Genomic DNA, 18,564 nt, shown 5'->3' on the forward strand with positions numbered 1-18,564 from the left:
TGATAAATCAGCATGACCACAAAATACAGGGAGTATGTAAAGGTGTATTCTAAATTACATGAACTGAATATAGCAGAGATCAACTTTATTCTGTTATCAATATTAGGAATCATGGCAAAAAGCTTTCCTACAATGAAGTTAGTGTCGGATAAAGTCATAAAAGCAATGCAGGGCTCTTTTTCCTCTGTGACCCTCAGCTCACCCACACCTATATGTTTTAGTTCACCATTACACCCATTCTTGTTTTATCTATAAACATGCAAGCTATTTATAGTTCCAGCTCCCCACCAGTAACTGATCAGATTGCCAGTACTCATATTACAGAACATCTTGCTAGTCTGCAGACTGAGATTTTCATATTATTAGTCTGCATTGTACGTGAATTGAGAAAATAAATCTGTGTTTAAATGCCTTGTGAATGAGAATACAAAAGCACTCGGAGCCACAGAGCAGTGGCAGGTACATACTAAACTCTTTAATCCATTACCTAGTTTCAGGCTGAGCCCAATTTTAGGCCGCTGCTCCTCTTGCTGTTGATCAGGAGAGTTCTCGTGTGGAATGATAATGCCACAAGGAGACTCATCTGCAGGAGTATTCGGTGTAGCATTGCCACTTGCCGATGAAACAGATGGGACAGAACTGATAGGGCGCAATGTGGGTTTAAGACAGGGTTTCTGCTCAGGCTCTTCTTCCTCTTCCATTCGGCGTTCCTCTTTCTCCGGTTTTTCTTCCTCCTCTTCCTCCTCCTCTGATTCTGGCTCTTGTTTGATCGGCGGCTGCCGCCGCCTCTCTGCCTCCTGTTCCATCTGTTGATAGCAAGTAAATAGCATTAGCTCCACTCTAAACAATGTCTAGTCCCCCAGGAAACAAACATTACCTTTGTTTCGAAGATAGACTGCAGTAACTCAGCGGGACAGGCAGCATCTCCGGAGAGAAGGAATGGGGGACGTTTCGGGTCAAGACCCTTCTTCAGACTGGTTAGGGATATGGGAAACGAGAGATATAGACGATGATGTAGAGAGATTAAGAATAATGAATAAAAGATATGCAAAAAAGTAACGATGGTAAAGGAAACAGGTTTGTTGTTTGGAGGGTACAAAAGGAGAAGCTAGTGCGAGTTGGGTGGGGGAGGGATAGAGAGAGAGGGAATGCCGGGGCTACCTGAAGTGAGAGAAATCAATATATTCATACCACTGCCCAAACGAAATATGAGATGCTGTTCCTCCAATTTGCGTTCTGACAATGGAGACCGAGGACAGAAAGGTCTGTGTAGGAATGGGAAGGAGAATTAAAGTGTCCGGCAACCGGGAGATCAGGTAGGTTCAGGCGGGCTGAGTAAAGGTATTCCGTAAAATGATCGCTCAGTCTTCGTTTGGTCTCGCCGACGTACAAGTGTCCACATCTTGAACAACGGATACAGTAGATGAGGTTGGAGGTGCAAGTGAACCTCTGCCTCACCTGAAAGGACTGTCGGAGTCCCTGGACAGAGTCGACGGAGGAGGTATAGGGACAGGTGTTGCATCTTCTGCGTTGCAGGGGAAAGTACCTGTGGAGGGGGTGGTTTGGGTGGGAAGAGATGAGTTAACCAGGGAGTTGCGGAGGGAACGGTCTCTGTGGAAGGGGTGGAGACGGGAGTTGGAGAGAAATTTGTTTCTCTCTCCACACATGATGCCTGACCTGCAGAGTATTTTCAACGCTGTTTTTATTTGAAGAGTTTTATTACTCTTATTACTGCAAAGTCAGACAGTTAGACACCAACCAGGGATTTCCATGTCTGTGTGGCTGTTACTTATTGATGAAATAGCTAAGCCATAATGACCCAAATTCTGTCAAACACCCTGCAATGATGGTGTAAAACTAATCCTTGCCTATGGCAGCCTAGTACGGCAATTAGTATCACGTTCTATCCAGAGATGCTGCAACAATAAACAAATAATGGCTGGGCGTATGAATTATTTGCTTTTACGTGACAATGTTCTTACCAGATATTTGAGGGGACTGACCTTTTATTTTACTCGTTCAAGATTACCATGTGGGAAGAGAAAGTTTCCCCATAGGTTGTTAATATTGCCTTCTCTTTCAAAACCAAGTAGTTTGTCATGGGATTCTGTGTTATATTGGCCATGACCCGACTTTGAATAAAAGACTGTATACTAACAAGTTCATGTATCTGCTGGAAATTCTTACGATAAATCAAATGATTATTGGTTGCATCTATCCACATGTGGGATGAATAGTGGTTGAGCTCCGCCATTCAAATGCATCTTTTTGAGGAAGCTTCAGATCAGTACATGGTAGATTAAAAGAGATTACTTTCTTTAGCTGTGCAATAATTGTTGTCCAGTTGATGTTAACACAGGAATGTAGTATTGATTTTTCTACTTAAAACTATTAGAAAATGACAGTCTTCATCCATATTGTACCTTGTAAAATAAAACTCCTTTCATTATTTATTTAATTAAAATCATGTATTTGAACACAGCTACAACTTTATTGTTTCACACAATTGAAATGTTTGTTGACAATATTCATAGCTCTTAATAAAAAGAGCAGCCTCAATAGCCATAATTTACCCTCTGAAGTTCTGCATCGGGATCAGGGTGCCCTTCAGCCAACAAACGCTGCCGAATCTCCTCGTGTTCCTCTTTCTCTCGCTTGCGATCTCTGTCATCTGCTTCCATTTCTTTTTCTCGATCCCTTAAGCGTTTCTGCAAAGCACTCCCTCTGCAATTAAGCCAGAAATTTGTTTCACATATGTCAGCACAAGATGAGAAAATATAGGCTGGTGATACTGCAGAAGATCTGGAGACCAGGTTCACCTGTAATATTTTGGATCATCTCGATCATCATCATAATCTTCCAAAAACTCCTTCAGTCTTTTTGCCTCTTTTGTCTGTGGACAATAAAGGTGCATTGAAGTGGCAAATTATTTACAGTTGAATGCTTAGAATTAATCAAATCCAACCAGTAGAATGACATGCAGCATAGTTTATGATACAAACACCAATTGCTCAGGCCAAGACCACTGACAGGGAATGACCCACTTTCAACATTTCATTCTCGGTACCACCTATTCAGCCAGCAGCAAAAAGCCACACAAACACACGTGGAGAAGGTCATGTTCATGTTATAGGAGCAGAGTTAGGCTATTCCGCCCATCAAGTTTACTCCGCCATTCAATCACGGCTGATCTATCTTTCCCTCTCAACCCCAGTCTCCTGCCTTCTCCCCATAACTCCCGATACCCATACTAATCAAGAATCTATCAAGACGAGGAAACACTTTTTCTCACAGAGAGTTGAGAGTCTGTGGAATTCTCTGCCTCAGAGGGCGGTGGAGGCAGGTTCACTGGATGCTTTCAAGAGAGAGCTAGATAAGGCTCTTAAAAATAGTGGAGTCGGGGGATATGGGTAGAAGGCAGGAACGGGGTACTGATTCGGGATGATTAGTCATGATCACATTGAATGGCTGTGCTGGGTCGAAAGGGCCTACTCCTGCACCTATTGTCTATCCCCGCCTTAAAAATATTAATTGACAGGCTCCACAGACTTCTGTGGCGATTAATTCCACAGATTCACCGCCCTCTGACTAAACTCATTCCTCCTCCTCTCCTTTCTAAAGGTGTCTTTTTATTCTGAAGCTATGGCCTCTGGTCCTAGACTCTCCCACTAGTGGAAACATCCTCTCCACATCCACTCTATTCAGGCCTTTCACCATTCGGTAAGTTTCATTGAGGTCCCCCCTCATCCTTCTATACCCCAGCGCGTATAGGCCCTGTTCTATCAAACACTCATCATATGTTAGCCTAATCATGCCTGGGATCATTCTGGTAAACCTCCTCTGGACCCTCTCCAGCATCAGCACATACATCCTCAGATATGGGGCCCAAAACTGCTCACAATACTTCAAATACGCAATACTCATAATGCTCCTTAAAAAGCCTCACTCAAAGAAGTGCCATATATGTACATCACACATTAATATGCCATATATGCCAACAGCATATGCCAAATTTAATACACTGCATGAATCATCATGGTGAGATACAATCCACAAATCAAAACAATTTTTATATTTCTATTTCTTCACTTTTCATGACGTTAGCTTTGCTGCTGAGGCCTACCTTGGGAAGGTGGCAGCGGTTGCATCTTGGAACTATTGCCTGTTCTGATATATGTATACAGTATGAAAACAGACCCTTCAGTGTACCATTGACCACGACTTCTATGCTATCTCACTTTCTCATCCACTCCCTACACAATTGGGGCAATTTTACAGAGGACAATGAATCTTTGGGGTGTGGGAGGAAACGAGAGCACCCAGAGGAAATCCAGGCTGTCACGGGAAGAATGTGCAAACTCTGTACAGACAGCACCGGAGGTTAGGATTGAAGCCAGGCCTCTGGCGCTGTGAGGCAGCAGCTTTACCAGCTGCGTCAATATTAGGTAGGAAGTTCCACGATTTAGTCCCAGTGAAAATGAAATGTGAGAAATTAGGACTGAACCTGGATTCTTCCAAGTCAACGTGATGTGCAACTTGGACGGGAACCTATAGATGGTGGTGTTTATCTTTCCGGATGCCCTCATCCTTCTTGGAGGTAGATCTCAGTTTAGAAGATGACGTTGAGTATGATTCAGTGGATAGCACACACCACAATCACAATACGATGAAGAGAATGGGAGTTTAGGTTGAAAGATGGGATGCCAATCACATGCCCTGCTTTATAAAGGACATTATTGAATTTTTGTTTTGACTGTTGATGGCAAATGATCTCTCAAATGAAAATGTTTCCACTTGCACTGGCGATAATTTGGAGGACATGGTAACAGATAACTGGATCCAATTGTCTGCTTGGAACATAGTTTCATATTTGTATCTGAAATTTTAAATATAGAAATAATCTACAATAGGAAAAGGTCCTCAATTATGACAAAGCAGAAACAGAAATGACGGATTGATTGAAAGCAATAGCTTGTCAATGGATAATTCTTGGGCCTTGGTTTAAGTTTCTCAGTAGATCACACTTACCATTTCTCTTCTTCTTTCTTCCTCCCTTTCAGTTTCCTTTTCATAATCTCTGGATTTCTTCCGTTCCCTTATTTCCCAATTTTTAAGACGCTGGATCAAAAGGCCAAACATTAAACAAATCCACCATTCCATATTACACAGCATCTTGAAATCCAATTGAAATAATAAGGAAGACACAAATCCATAACAGCAACCGTTATGAGACATCAATATCATTGTGTCTTTAAAATCTTGAAATTAACTTGAAAAAGTCATTAGGTCTGAAAAATGACTAATTGCAAAAATGCTTTAAAAATAAATTATTTTTAGTGTTAACCAATAGCCTTGTCCCACTGTACGAGTTCATTCATGTTTGCCCTGTTTCACCCCCATGTTTGCCCTGATTCGAACTCGGAGAATTACGGAAAATGCCGCTCGTAGGTACTCGGGGCTCTCGTGGACATTTTTCATCATGTTGAAAAATCTTCACGAGTCTTCCCAAGCTTACCACGTTTCCCGAGTACCTGCCGTTAGCGCTACGAGCCGCTAAGAGGCGTCCCCGAGCTCCGACGTACCCGCTACGTTCATTCTACGTGGTTACCTCAGGTTTGATTATTTTTTTTTTAACTCGGGAGAGCTCTTGAATGAACTCGTACAGTGGGACAGGGCTTTAAAGTTGAAAAGTCAGTCCATTACAGAAGGAAAGGAGTCCTTCCAGGTGCAACAGAAGTTAACATACACCTCTTCAAACCTCATCTTCTGCATTTGGTGCTCCCAATGTAGCCTTCCTTACACCGGCGAGACCAGGCTACCGGTTTGCCGAACACTTATGATGGGTCTGCTGGATCTCCTGGCTGCTGACCATTTTAACTCCCTCCCTTTCCCATTCCCTGGACCGCTTTCATTACCAGAGTGAGGCCACATGCAAAATGGAGAAACAGCACCTCATATTATACTTTGGTAGCTTACAACCCAATTGTATGATCATTAAACTCCAATTTCAAATAAAACTCCCACTACCCTCTCGCTCTTTCCTGTGCTCCCTCTCCCCATCCCGATGTGCACCTTTTTTCTAGTACTGTTCCACTCCTCCTCTGCTTCCTCACCGTCTCCTTCCACCGGCTTTACTTTTCACTCCTCTTCTCTCCTTATTGGACACCCTTTTGTTCCGTTACATCTCTGACCGTTACCACTTACTCCACCCATCTGCCAATCCACCCATCTATTTATCACGTGCCAGGCTTTGTCCTGCCCCTACCTCTCTTTCCCAGTTTTCTCCCCTCCTACCACAAGGAGTCTGAAGAAGAGTCCTAACCCGAAACGTCCCTCTACAGAACATCAAACATTGGCAAGATTACCCGGACAGGTTAAACCTGCCTCTGGCAGTTTATCTCATGTATCTCTAATCATACAATAACTGGCCCTATTTTAGTGCTGATTTCAGCTTCCCACCTCTTGGTATGCATTTTCTTTTTCACGGAGCTTTCTCTCAAGTTTCCGGCGTTCATACATTTCTTCTTCATCTTCTTCCCGATCTCTTTTCTTCTCCTTTTCTCGGCTTTTCTCTCTGCAAATTTCCATTACATCTAAGTAACTGATTCATACACATAAGCAGTGTTAACATGTTCCTGTCCATTGAAAACTGGAGCCATTAAATAAACAGCTAAGTATAAGTAACTGAATCTAGATACACCTCCGGCACCAAGGTAGAATGCACCGCTTATACCAAATAAACTCGAGAAACCATCTTCGCATTCTTCCTACCTGATGACTGTTTGGGAGATGGAGAAAACACTGAGAGGAAATATAATAGAGCGAGAGGAAGACGTTTATGGTTTGAATTTATATAACAGACAAAACTGGTTAAAAAGAAAGCAGGACATTCCTGCTGTGTAGATATGGAACAGGAATATTGGAGTGTGTTTATGAACAGTGTGCTCAAAGGGAAAAACAGTAAAAGGAACAAAATATAAAGATCAGGAGTGAAAAGCTAATAGCATCCAGGTTTCCCCCCCCCCCGTTTACCTCATCATGATTAAGCTGTTATGATGATAGGGACATAGTTGCAGAATAAGGGGGGGGCTCTTTTAAAACTGAGATGAGGAAGAACTTCTTCACCCAGAGGGTGGTTAATTTATGGAATTCACTGCCCCAGGGAGCAGTGGAAGCAGAATATATTAAATGCTAAACAATAATCTTGCACTTCGCTTTGGCAGGGACTTATTATCCCCTATCTTGTTGCAAGCTTGTGTAATTTGCACCAAATATTCATTTTAAAACAATTACCACACCATTATAGGAACCAATTGAAAAAGATCGAGGTGAACTGTTATTTGAAGATGTGACTAAAAAGGTTGATGAGGGTAGAGCTGTAGATGTATATATGGGCTTCAGTAAAGCATTTGACAAGGTTCCACATGTTAGGCTGCAATAAAAGGTTACATCGCATGGGCAGAGCTGTCAAGTTTTGTCAGAGCATTTCAGTATTCTAGTACCTGAAAATCAGTATTTTGCTAAGGAAAGTATTTTTACGCAATGCCATTTTGCTGAAAAAAAATGTTTTTTTTAATGTGCCGTCATACCCATGTAAGAGTACAAGAATGCATAACTTTTCTGCCAATTGACATGTCTTCTATGCACCTTACTTGACAGTGTATTCATTGCCATCTCTTTGTATACTGCTGTTTGAACGGCTGCTTCCTGCTTTTAGCACCAGATGATGATGTAGAAGCCATTTTGGTAGCCACCTTCTCTCCCTCTCTCTCTCCCGCCATCCTCCTCTCCCTCCCTCCCCCCCCCCCATCCCTCCCCCTTTCCCGCTCTCCTTCCTTTTTTCTCCCTCCCTCTCTTATTCCCTCCCCCCTCTCTCCTTCTTCATCTCTCCCTCCCCCCCCCTTCAGCCCACCCACCGTTCTGTAAAATCAAGGCCAATCCCAATGTAACTGCAATCCCACTGGTAACCTTTCACCACTAGGCTTATCCAGAATGCTACCACTGCCTGAAAAACAAGCAAACGCTCAACTTCCACTGAGAAAGAGAATTCCAAAGACTCATTGTTATACAAGATTTTTCCCAAACAGTCTGTGACCCATAGCACTGTGTTTAAAGCCCATAGCGCTATATTTAGAACCCAGAGCGCTGTAGCCAACAGCTCTTTGTTTAAACATGTTAAACTGGCAGCGCTGTGTTTAAACCTGGAACGCGACAGGCAGATCAAAGCTTACAAAAAGAATCATCCAGATCTTGAAATTTAATAGACTAATAGAATCCCACCTGTCTGCACTTGGCCCATATCCCTTTAAGCCTGTCCTTTCCATGCACCTGTCTACTTGTTTAAATGTTGGAATAGTCCCTGCCTCAACTACTTCCTCTGGCAGCTCATTCCATACACCGACCACCCTTTGTGTGAAAATGTTACCCCTCAGATTCCTTTTGTCTTTTCCCCCTTCACCATATTCCCTTACTTTGGGCAAGAGATTTTGCATCTATCCAATCTATTCCTCTCATGATTTTATACACTTCTACAAGATCACCCCCCTTCCTCATGCGCTCCAAGGAATAGTCCCAGCTTTTTCAACTTCTCCTTGTAGCTCAGACCTTCGAGTCCTGGAAACATGCTCGTAAATCTTCTCTGTACCCTTTCCAACTTGACAATATCTTTCCTGTAACTTGGTGCCCAAAACTGAACACAATACTCTAAATGAGGCCTCACTAATGCCTTACATAACTACAACATGACAACCCAACTTCTCTACTCAATACTCTGACTGATGAAGGCCAATGTGCCAAAAGCCTTTTTGACCTCCCTGTCTACCTGCGACTCGACCTTCAAGGAACTATGTACCTGCACTCCTAGATCCCTCTACAGCACTCTCCAGAGCCCTGCCATTCACTGTGTAGGTTCTGCCCATGTTATACTTTCCAAAATTCCATAACATTTCTCTGTATTAAATTCCATCAACCATTCCTCAGCCCACTTGGCCAACCGATCAAGTTCCTGCTACAATTTCTGACATCTTCACTATCTGCAATACCACCCACTTCTGCAAACTTGCTAATTTTGCCATGTACATTCTCAAAAAATCATTGATATAGATGACAAACAGTAATGGGCCCAGCACCGATCACTGAGGCACACCACTAGTCACAGGCCTCCAGCCCGAGAAGCAACCTGCCACCATCACCCTCTGCCTTCCATCCATTAAGACAATTTTCTATCCATTCAGCTATCTCTCCTTTAATTCTATGCAGAGCTGCCAAGTAGTACGGATTTTCCGTATTTTGTACGGAAATGCGATAAGAATACTGATGTACAATTTTGCGTTGTTAAATACGGATTTTAAATAACTCAACCCGACTTCCTGTTTCATTAACATACCCACTCGCCAATAGAAAAGTAATAACCCGGTGAAATTGACTTAAGATCTTGCTGCTTAAAAAAATGCAAGGATATAAAAAGTCATACTGGACCTCTAAAAATGATAGCAGATTAAATCTATTACAGTGGTTCTTAACCTTTTTGGCCCCACACCCCATCAGACATTCTTGGTCAGTATCGTGATCCCCGAAAAAAAATTGAAAAAAAACAGCCCTATTTATTAAAACATGTCTGCCAATGCTTAGTCAATGGGATGGCTGAAATTGCTTCGCAGCCACCAGGCAATCAGAACGAGGACGAATGCTCGACAGGCAGCACCTCGTGTCAGCGTCGATCACAAGCCTATTGCGTACCTTCGTTTTCAGAGTTACCATTATGTGTGGGCAAGATGGCGTGAAGGGCTTGTTTCCACACGGTATGACTCTATAACCAGGGCCTTCAAAAGCATATCAAAGGAAACAATATTTTCATGTAACTAATTTACTGAAATTAGGGATTGCTTCCCTAAAAAGATCACCTTGATCGACTTCGATCCTTGCTTCTCTCCCGGTCCCGGCTTCTTTCTCTCTCTTTATCCCGTTCGCGATCTCTTTCACGGTCTCGCTCCCTTTCCTTATCCTTTGTTCTCTCACGGTCACGGTCCCGGTCGCGATCACGGTCGCGATCCCGTTCTCGCTCCCGTTCTCGTTCACGCTCTCGCTCCCGTTCACGCTCCTTTTCTTTCTCACGTTCCTTCTCTCTTTCTCTCCTTTCTCTTTCTCGTTCGCGCTCCTTTTCTCTATCTCTTCTTTCTTTTTCAACTTCTTGTCTTTCTTTTTCTCTCCTTCCTTTTTCTTCTTCTAGTTTCTAAAAATTAAAAAAAGATTCTTACTCATTAGGGACAATGTTTAGAGCATCAGAATGCTACAGAGAATGCATTAATCACAAGATCATAAAAAGCACGTTGACATAAAATTTGTCAACAATATCAATTATAAGACATAATTTTAGATAATGATTTAAGTACAGATAAAACATTCAAATTTTAATAAAAAAAACATTACTGTCCAGAATTCCTACTAGAAAATGAACAGACTACAATCCATCCTTTGAAGTGAATTGACTTACGGTGGTCTGCTAGGACTTGGATCGTCAAGACTGGATTAACATTGCCTACAAGCTAAGTTTCTGGGAAGAGCAAGTAAATTGTTCACAAGTAATAAAATAACCATATTGTTAGCACCAGCAGATGCCAACACATTAGAAAAAAACAACTTTAACAATATTCAAGGCGTTACATACAATACATCATCCCTAGTTTACAATTAAGCACAGTAAATTAAAAAAACAAACATTATTTAACAATTCAAAAGTATTAAACTGTAAACACAGTTTCTTACCTCAAAAATCTTGTAGTCGCTCGGCAATCAATGACTTTCAAATCAGCAAAAATATAGTGAAAAGGAAGCTTTTACAACACATCAATTTATCCAATCAGCATGAGGCAATAAGAAAACAATATCACCACCACCTACTGATGGATATAATGATGTCACTGCCATAACTGATGGTAAAAGAGATGCAAAATATATTTTAAAACCGACAAATGAATTAGGTGCAGATGCATAATCTGGCTTGAGAAATGCTTCTAGGTATTAAGGTGTACTGAAACAGGGCACATAAGCATGCCGTCATATTCCCCTCCATATATTCTGCTTTGCTACAGCTGCGGGTGCACAAAGTTAAGATTGCCCTCCCTACATACAAGGCACAAAATATTTAAACATTACAGAAAAGGCCATTTCTTCCATGGACAAGAATTCAATGAGGCTTAACAGAATTAGGATTAGTATAAACTTACCTCTTCTAAAACCTAATAACTTGGCAAAAAATAGAAGTAAAAACACTCTTCTACATACTTACAAAACTTTGAAATCCCTTATAGCTAAATATATTTTAGTGGGACAGGTTTGACACAACTCGGGGAGAAATATTGAAAGGTAGGTCAAAACGTGACACCTCACCATACCTTTAATATTTTATTTCCCTGATTTCAAGGCTCCTACTTTCATTTAAGCTATTAAAAAGCACTATTAACTGAAAGGCAAATGATTCAAACTACTTCAATGTTAATGGAGATTTTCAAAACAACTTGTTTTAGTTTTAAAAGAAAAGGGAAATGAATGAGAATAACACTTTTATTTACACAGCAAATGCAAAACGATAGCAAAGGAAAAAGGAGAGGAAAAAGATAAGCTTATTAGGTCTTACCTCACATTCTTCAGACTCATCAGTGCTCTAAATGGACACCCCCTGTTAAACTGAACTTCTGACAGCAACAGTCTGAAAGACTGCAGCAAATACATTACAATATAAGAGTCAAAACATGCAAAGGTTGACTGTGCAAGTATTAAAAGATCCCAATATTAAAAATGATTGCATTCAACCACAAAAGTAGGGAAGTAAACTGTTTATTCGAGATTGTGAGAGCAAACTAGACTTTAAAGAATAACCAGCTGCACCTTTGCATATTTCTCTAAGGGGGCATCCATGAATTTTATAAAAAAGAAACTGAAGCTCATACTTACATCCTATCCATGCATTTTCACAAGTTCTGAGTTCATCTTGCTTTAGTCACCATATGATCTCTATCATAATGGTGGGGGTCAATGAATAGATTAGCTTTAAGGGCATGTACATTATTCCATGCATGTTATATGGTATATGTTGTGGATTTCCCTGCCCCAGTTTCTTTCTCTATGCTCAACTAGATAGGCCTATGATTCAATAGAACCACTTACTCTCCCTTAGGCAATAACTCTAGAGCAGGATTCTAGACTGTGTTCTTCCTTCTCAAATTTCTATTCTTAAAACTTTCCAGCTTTAATTCCTGCACTATTAAATTTGGTTATTAAATGCATAAGCAAAAATAACCTGACAACGCATTAAATCTTAACATCCATTGGTCTATCAATTGATATTCAAAATGGGTTTAGAACTAATACTGAATTCTAATGACTAAATAAATACATGACAATCTTATCCCCCATAAAATTCATTTCTAAGCATACCTGCGAAAAATCAGATTATACGTGCAAATATACAGTATGGATGAATTTATTTTGTCCTCTGCAAATCTCACTTAAAATGGGCCCAAAGTAATATTCATCCATATATTAATGACTGAAAGGGATAGTCACTGACTGCCTCAATTTTACAAATGAAATCTACTGACAGTATTTTTTTTAATGACCTAACAGCTTTCTAAGGAAAGAGCGAGTGTGTGTAGTTCTTGTGCTCATATTTGTAGAAATAAAATAAAAATATTGGTACTACCTTGTGAGTGTCTCTGAATTTGCTAATTTCTCGAGAAATTAGGTCTCGTTTATCCTCTTCCATTTCCATTGCATTTATGTCATCCTGGAGAACAAAACAAGAGTTTCAATCTACACCATTAAATAATTTACCCTTTGATATCACAAATAAAAATGCAACTGGATTAAGCATCAAAACATAGTACATCTTGTGCCAGCAGTGTGCAGTTGCGAAGAAGCTACAACTATTGGAAATATGGCATGCATATCCATCCATGTAGTAAAAACAGAAAATGCTAGGGTTAATATTTAAGGAACTGGCAAGCTCAAACTGGACTAGAACTGCTCAAGTGAATGTGACAACTGCGGTTAACTCCAGCAGTCATATTTTTTAGTTCTCGATTTCTTTGTGATTTTGGGTGTTATTAGATCATAAATGAATAGATCATTACTGTAGTGGTGAACTGGGATCTAAATTATTTCTCTTTATAGAAATTGGGAGAGGTTAAAGAATTGACTGTTGTTATTACTAAAATCTTTAGTTCAGGTTGTGCAACATTTTTAACGGTAGGCCTCAAAGGAGTGTTACATTAAGAAGCTAATGCTCAGAAAAAGATATAATGGAGCCTTGAGGAAAATGTTATGATGTAATCTTCAATCTGGTTTACAACTGTAGAAACCTTGACTTGAGGTTGTTTAGGGGCGGCATGGTGGTGCAGCGCCAGAGACCCGGGTTCAATCCTGCCTACGAGTGTTGTCTGTACAGAGTTTGTACCTTCTTCCCGTGACCGGCGTGGGTTTTCTCCGGATGCACCCACACTCCAAAGATGTACAGGTTTGTAGGTTAATTGGCTGAAGTAAGAAAAATGTAAATTGTCCCTGGTGTGTGTAGGATAGTGTTAAGGGCCTGTCCCACTGTACCAGGTAATTCACGAATTCTCCCGAGTTTTCCCGATTCGAACTCGCAGAATGTCCATAACGAGTCCGTAGGAGGCCGTGGATGTTTCGTAGCAGCTCGTTATGCTAACCGCAGGTACTCGGGGCATCAGGTAAGGCGGGACGTTTTTTCATCCCGATGAAAAATGTCCAGGAGTAAAAAAAGTCGGGATGACTCGTAGTGGGGCAAGTCCTTTAGTATTTTATTATTTGGTACCACAAGTAGTCAGCAATTTGGAAGATAAAAATACCATACCTCCTCTTTCTTTTCCTTTTTCTTCTTTCTAGGATGTGCATCTTGGTCTTGGGAAGGTGCATTTAGTTCACTGGAGTATTCTCTTATTAATCCTTCAATCGCTCCCTTTACAATCTGATCTCTTCTCTTGGTTTCCTCATCCACAACATCATCAGATGAATCCTCTGTTTTTGTATCCTTCACAATGCAGCAAGAATCAAAATAACACATCTATTATTAACGATCAATAAAAATATGCTGGTACATAATTAAGCATTTCCTAGTTCTAAAAAATGTATCTTTTGCATTCTTGTAGAATGTATCAACATACACACAAAGGGCAAGATTTAGCTTTTTATTTTTTTTAATGTTATTTTTAAGCTTGCTGCATTATTGATCATCCAGATTCAAAATCCTTTAGATACTTGATTGCAGAATATTACTCATTTTTGTTCTTAAAGATTCTCAGATTCAGATTCAGATTCAATTTTAATTGTCATTGTCATTGTCAGTGTACAGTACAATTCAAAAGTGAAATGGCTCACTTCTTCAAATACTTTTTCTGCTGTAATACTTCACTATCTTCATTTTGTACACTTGCCTTTCATAAAACGCATCATTATTCACTGGGGCAACATAGCAATTAGTGTCAGCACATTCCTAGTGTGCGGGTGATCAAAGGTCGGTGTGGACTCGTTTGTTTCCAAGAGGTATCACTAAATTTAAACTAAACTGTGAACCCTCAGATGCATGGCCAAACAGCAGTTTGGACTATACATGACACTGATTATGATGGGATACCATATATTGCTGATAGTCCAAAGCACATCACGTAAACAAATATTCAAATCTGTTCTGACTCCATTCTATTGAACACTATTATAATGATGAGTGTGATGAATGTGAAGTCATTACTGGGTCACCATGAGAACTGTGCAATGTGAAGTCCGAGCCGCGCTGTCAGACAGTGTATCTATAACGGACGGCTTGGTGGGAAGATGATGTAGTTTCATCCCTCAAGTTGGTTCACTCACTATGTCACACTCATTACATTGAAGACTCAGTCTGAGAGTGATGTCGGTCTGAACATGGTGGGCCTCCATTCCACACTCTATGATAAACAGTGAGAGTGCGTTCTGTGCCACTGCTACTTTCAGTGCACATACCAAGTGATGACAAGGCCCTGTCAGGTTAAGGATAACAGGCGGCAATAGGTTCCCTTCCCCATGTTTGAAATGATGCATGGAACTTCACAGTGGCTGAGAGATATTAGTTCCCAGATGTTCATGACATGTATTTTGCAGGGTAGACTGTGCAATTGTACCTCATCCAAATCTAGTGCCTAGGTTAATTCTGCGTGCTTTATTACGGTGTCTGAATGCAGCAGAAATAAGTGGATATTTAAGCTATTACAGCAGACAGTTAGGAGTTAATTAACTGATATGCACCTTGATTTACATTTAAGCCAAACCTGATAACAGCCATAGATTTATTTTCCAGAGGGTCAATGAGGTTTTCAATTATCAGTTGGTTGTATAGTGCACAGATGTGGACAAGAAATATATATTTTTTAAATCCACATTTTATTATCCAAATGTAATTTCCACATCTGCCAGGGTGGGATTTACAAATACCTCTGGAAAGTTAAATCCAGCCTCAGGATTCGACATTCAGTGATTTAACCACAGGGCAAAAGGTGGCAACGTTTCTTGTGATGATGCTACACCACCATAATTAATAATTGCACTGAAACCAATCTCATTGCATTTCAGAATTGTGATTGAACATTGACCTGAAACGTTAACTCTGTTTCCCTCTCCACACATGTTGCCTCACTGCTGAGTATCTGCAACATTCACTCTTTTTATTTCAGATATTAAGTGGGCAGAATTGAATATAAATGTCACAAATCTCAGCCATTTCTAGAAATGCAACCTACTCCATTGACTCCTTTCTTTTTGGCCTTCCATTCATCCAGCTGGGCTTTGGTCTTTGCATCAACTTTTACAAGCAACTTTTTGTCTCCAACTTGAAGTTCATGCAATAATCTTAATGCACGCAGTGTAGATTCTGGTTCTTTATACTCACAAAAGCCGAATGCTAGCAAAGAAAAAAAAGATGTGTTTATATTAGCAAGGTATGATGTTTGTATGCAAGTTGATAAAACGGTAATGATTTCATTGCACAATTACATGCAGCGATTCCAATAAATAATTTGTGAAATCATATAGAATTGAAATGGAAAAATGTGATAATTGGGATAAAATGGGCTAATTCTTTCAACAACATATAAATTTTCCCTGTAAATGATTGTCTGGAGCATATCTTCGGTTTTCACAATTTATTTTCACCAGACAAATAACACGTCATTCTCTATACATTGGAATTCACTGGACAATAATATTCATCATGCATTGTGCTCAGCCTTTTTTGACCGACAATACAAAAAAAAATTCAGGAATCAGGGGCCCCAATAAATATTCCATGCTAAATTACGAATACCGATTTCTTCATTTCTACTTTAGGTCAAATAAGGTTCCATCTGCATTTTTAATTTAAACTAGACCAAGGGGGACCCGTTGGGTCCCGTCCCCTCAACGCGCGGTTGTGGGGAGGGGGGGGTGGCTATGGTCCAACTAGTGGGAGGGTTAAAATTTACAGGACATGAGAAAATGAGAACACACAAATCTAACAATGCTATTTAATAATACATCCTTCTTTGGTTTATAAATTCATAGCATTATAGTTTCACAAGTTTCACAAGTAAATTAAGTGCACAAGTATTGATAAGATTTCTGCTCCGTTTGTCATTATTTAAATCTGCCCTCATATGCAAGGTTTTGCGGTGCTGGCTCGAAGGGCCGAATGGCCTCCTCCTGCACCTATTTTCTATGTTTTAAGCTATGGCAAAGAACTATCTATGCAATGGGATTTGACACTGTGAAAGTAAAACTGTGATGACTGAGAAACAGATGAAATTTAAGATGGACGAATTCAGTGTCAAATCTTCAAAGGAAAGAAAAACTAAAATTAAAAGTTATAATTTCAAATCTCTAGGAACTAACGCAAATGTCCACATCTGTAACAGTCAACTTTAAGTGGCAGGTTATTTAACAACACGGTAATATTAATACTCAAGGAATATTTGAAATTTGAAAGAGACAATTCTTTGCTGTGACTTTAGTCGATTATGTCCTGGTGGTTGGAGGAGGATGCGCCGCCAAGAACAAGGGGGCCGCCAAGAACAAAGAGGGATCCGGCATGGGGGGGGGGGGGGGGGGGGGGGGGGGGGGGAGAAGAAGGAAGGTGGACTATATTGAATACTTTTGTAATTCTGTCGACACCCTTTACGTGGCAAATCTTGCATACTTGTACTGTATGCAAACAAAGAATCTCACTGTATCAAGTACACGTGACGATAATATCAATCAATAAGTGCAACACCCTATTTGTGAATCACGTGAAATAGCTGTAACACGTGTAAAGAATAATAATAATAATAATACATTTTATTTATGGGCGCCTTTCAAGAGTCTCAAGGACACCTTACAAAAATTGAGCAGGTAGAGGAAAAACATGTAAGGGGAATGAAATAAATAGTAGAGACATGACTAGTACACAAAGTAAAGACAGAATTCAATACAAAACACAGAATGATGTTAGCCTTAATGTTATCTTGTTCCAAGACAATGACATGATGAATACGAACAATGTTCCTTTCATATTCTCATAAACGCAACAATACAAATGACTTTTTTTTTTTTTTTTTAAAGCATCCAGTGAATTTCTAACAGCTGTCTAAACAGCGAATAGAGATAGCAATGCAGGCAAACTCATCTGAGGATGCACATATCCTGGTATATTTTAGAACATTGAGCATCCACTTCAATAATGTACTCTTTAAAATATAATAGTTTCCTGTAGCAAATGTACAATTACTTACAAACTGATACAAGAAACATTCAAGTTGGTGAAGCCTGGCAAATAATCACGTAACTTCACAATTACAAGATGTATTTACCTTGCAACTTTCCTGAAGCTCCTTGGACTCTCTTCCAGCTTAAAACCAAGCCGCATTTCTATAAATTGAGAGGAATCACTTTAATAATACAACTTTTTATTCATTCAGTATGGCATACTGCAATTTCAAAGTTTACTATCTTTGTAATGCAATTAAAGATGAATGATGAATTGTTGAGCCAATATAAATAATCGGCTGAATATGCATGAGGATTGAAAAAGCTGGGATGGGCATGGGGGGGGGGGGTTGTGGAAGGTTGAAGGAAGGGAGAAGAGCAGGGAGCCAGGGAAGAAAGGAGGGCTGGATTAGACTCATGTCTCTATGAGATGCTACTGAATAATTAAAAATAAAAAAACAGGCATACGTTTGAAAAAACATTCACCACTACTCATCAATCACTGCTTTAATCATTCTATATTGTTTCAATTACTTCAAAAAAAAAATCATCACCAAAATGACTATATGGAAGAATGTAGGTAAAATTCTAGAGCAAAAGACAGAATTCCCAGCCACAAACACTAATGTGAAAATATTGATTTCTTGATTGGAAAACAAGCTGCTGGGGAAACCCTGTGGGTTAGGCAGCATTTGTAGAGGGAAAACAACGGTTGGTGTCTGGGCCAGAACCGTTCATCAAGACTGGAGGTGAGATAGCTGATCTAAAGGGGTGAGGGGAAAGGATGAAGCAAGAGTT

At 40.1% G+C, this 18,564-nt stretch overlaps 1 protein-coding gene across 16 annotated transcripts in view; it reads right to left on the bottom strand.

The window, feature by feature from the left end:
- rbm25 (RNA binding motif protein 25) overlaps positions 1 to 18,564 on the bottom strand; it is a 67,845-nt gene that overhangs the window by 16,241 nt on the left and 33,040 nt on the right. For 15 of the 16 annotated variants that reach the window (XM_033026619.1, XM_033026614.1, XM_033026605.1 and 12 more), the window contains 10 exons: positions 17,871 to 17,928; positions 15,789 to 15,949; positions 13,871 to 14,047; positions 12,701 to 12,784; positions 9,903 to 10,231; positions 6,460 to 6,601; positions 5,029 to 5,118; positions 2,820 to 2,893; positions 2,574 to 2,724; positions 488 to 806 (listed from right to left, as the gene is read on the bottom strand). In XM_033026619.1, the coding sequence (XP_032882510.1) occupies positions 488 to 806; positions 2,574 to 2,724; positions 2,820 to 2,893; positions 5,029 to 5,118; positions 6,460 to 6,601; positions 9,903 to 10,231; positions 12,701 to 12,784; positions 13,871 to 14,047; positions 15,789 to 15,949; positions 17,871 to 17,928 (1,585 nt within the window). The remainder of the gene's footprint in view (positions 1 to 487; positions 807 to 2,573; positions 2,725 to 2,819; positions 2,894 to 5,028; positions 5,119 to 6,459; positions 6,602 to 9,902; positions 10,232 to 12,700; positions 12,785 to 13,870; positions 14,048 to 15,788; positions 15,950 to 17,870; positions 17,929 to 18,564) is intronic. The other variant, XM_033026610.1, reaches the window with a different exon arrangement.

This window comes from Amblyraja radiata, chromosome 9 (assembly GCF_010909765.2).
Source record: "Amblyraja radiata isolate CabotCenter1 chromosome 9, sAmbRad1.1.pri, whole genome shotgun sequence".
NCBI lineage: Eukaryota > Metazoa > Chordata > Chondrichthyes > Rajiformes > Rajidae > Amblyraja > Amblyraja radiata.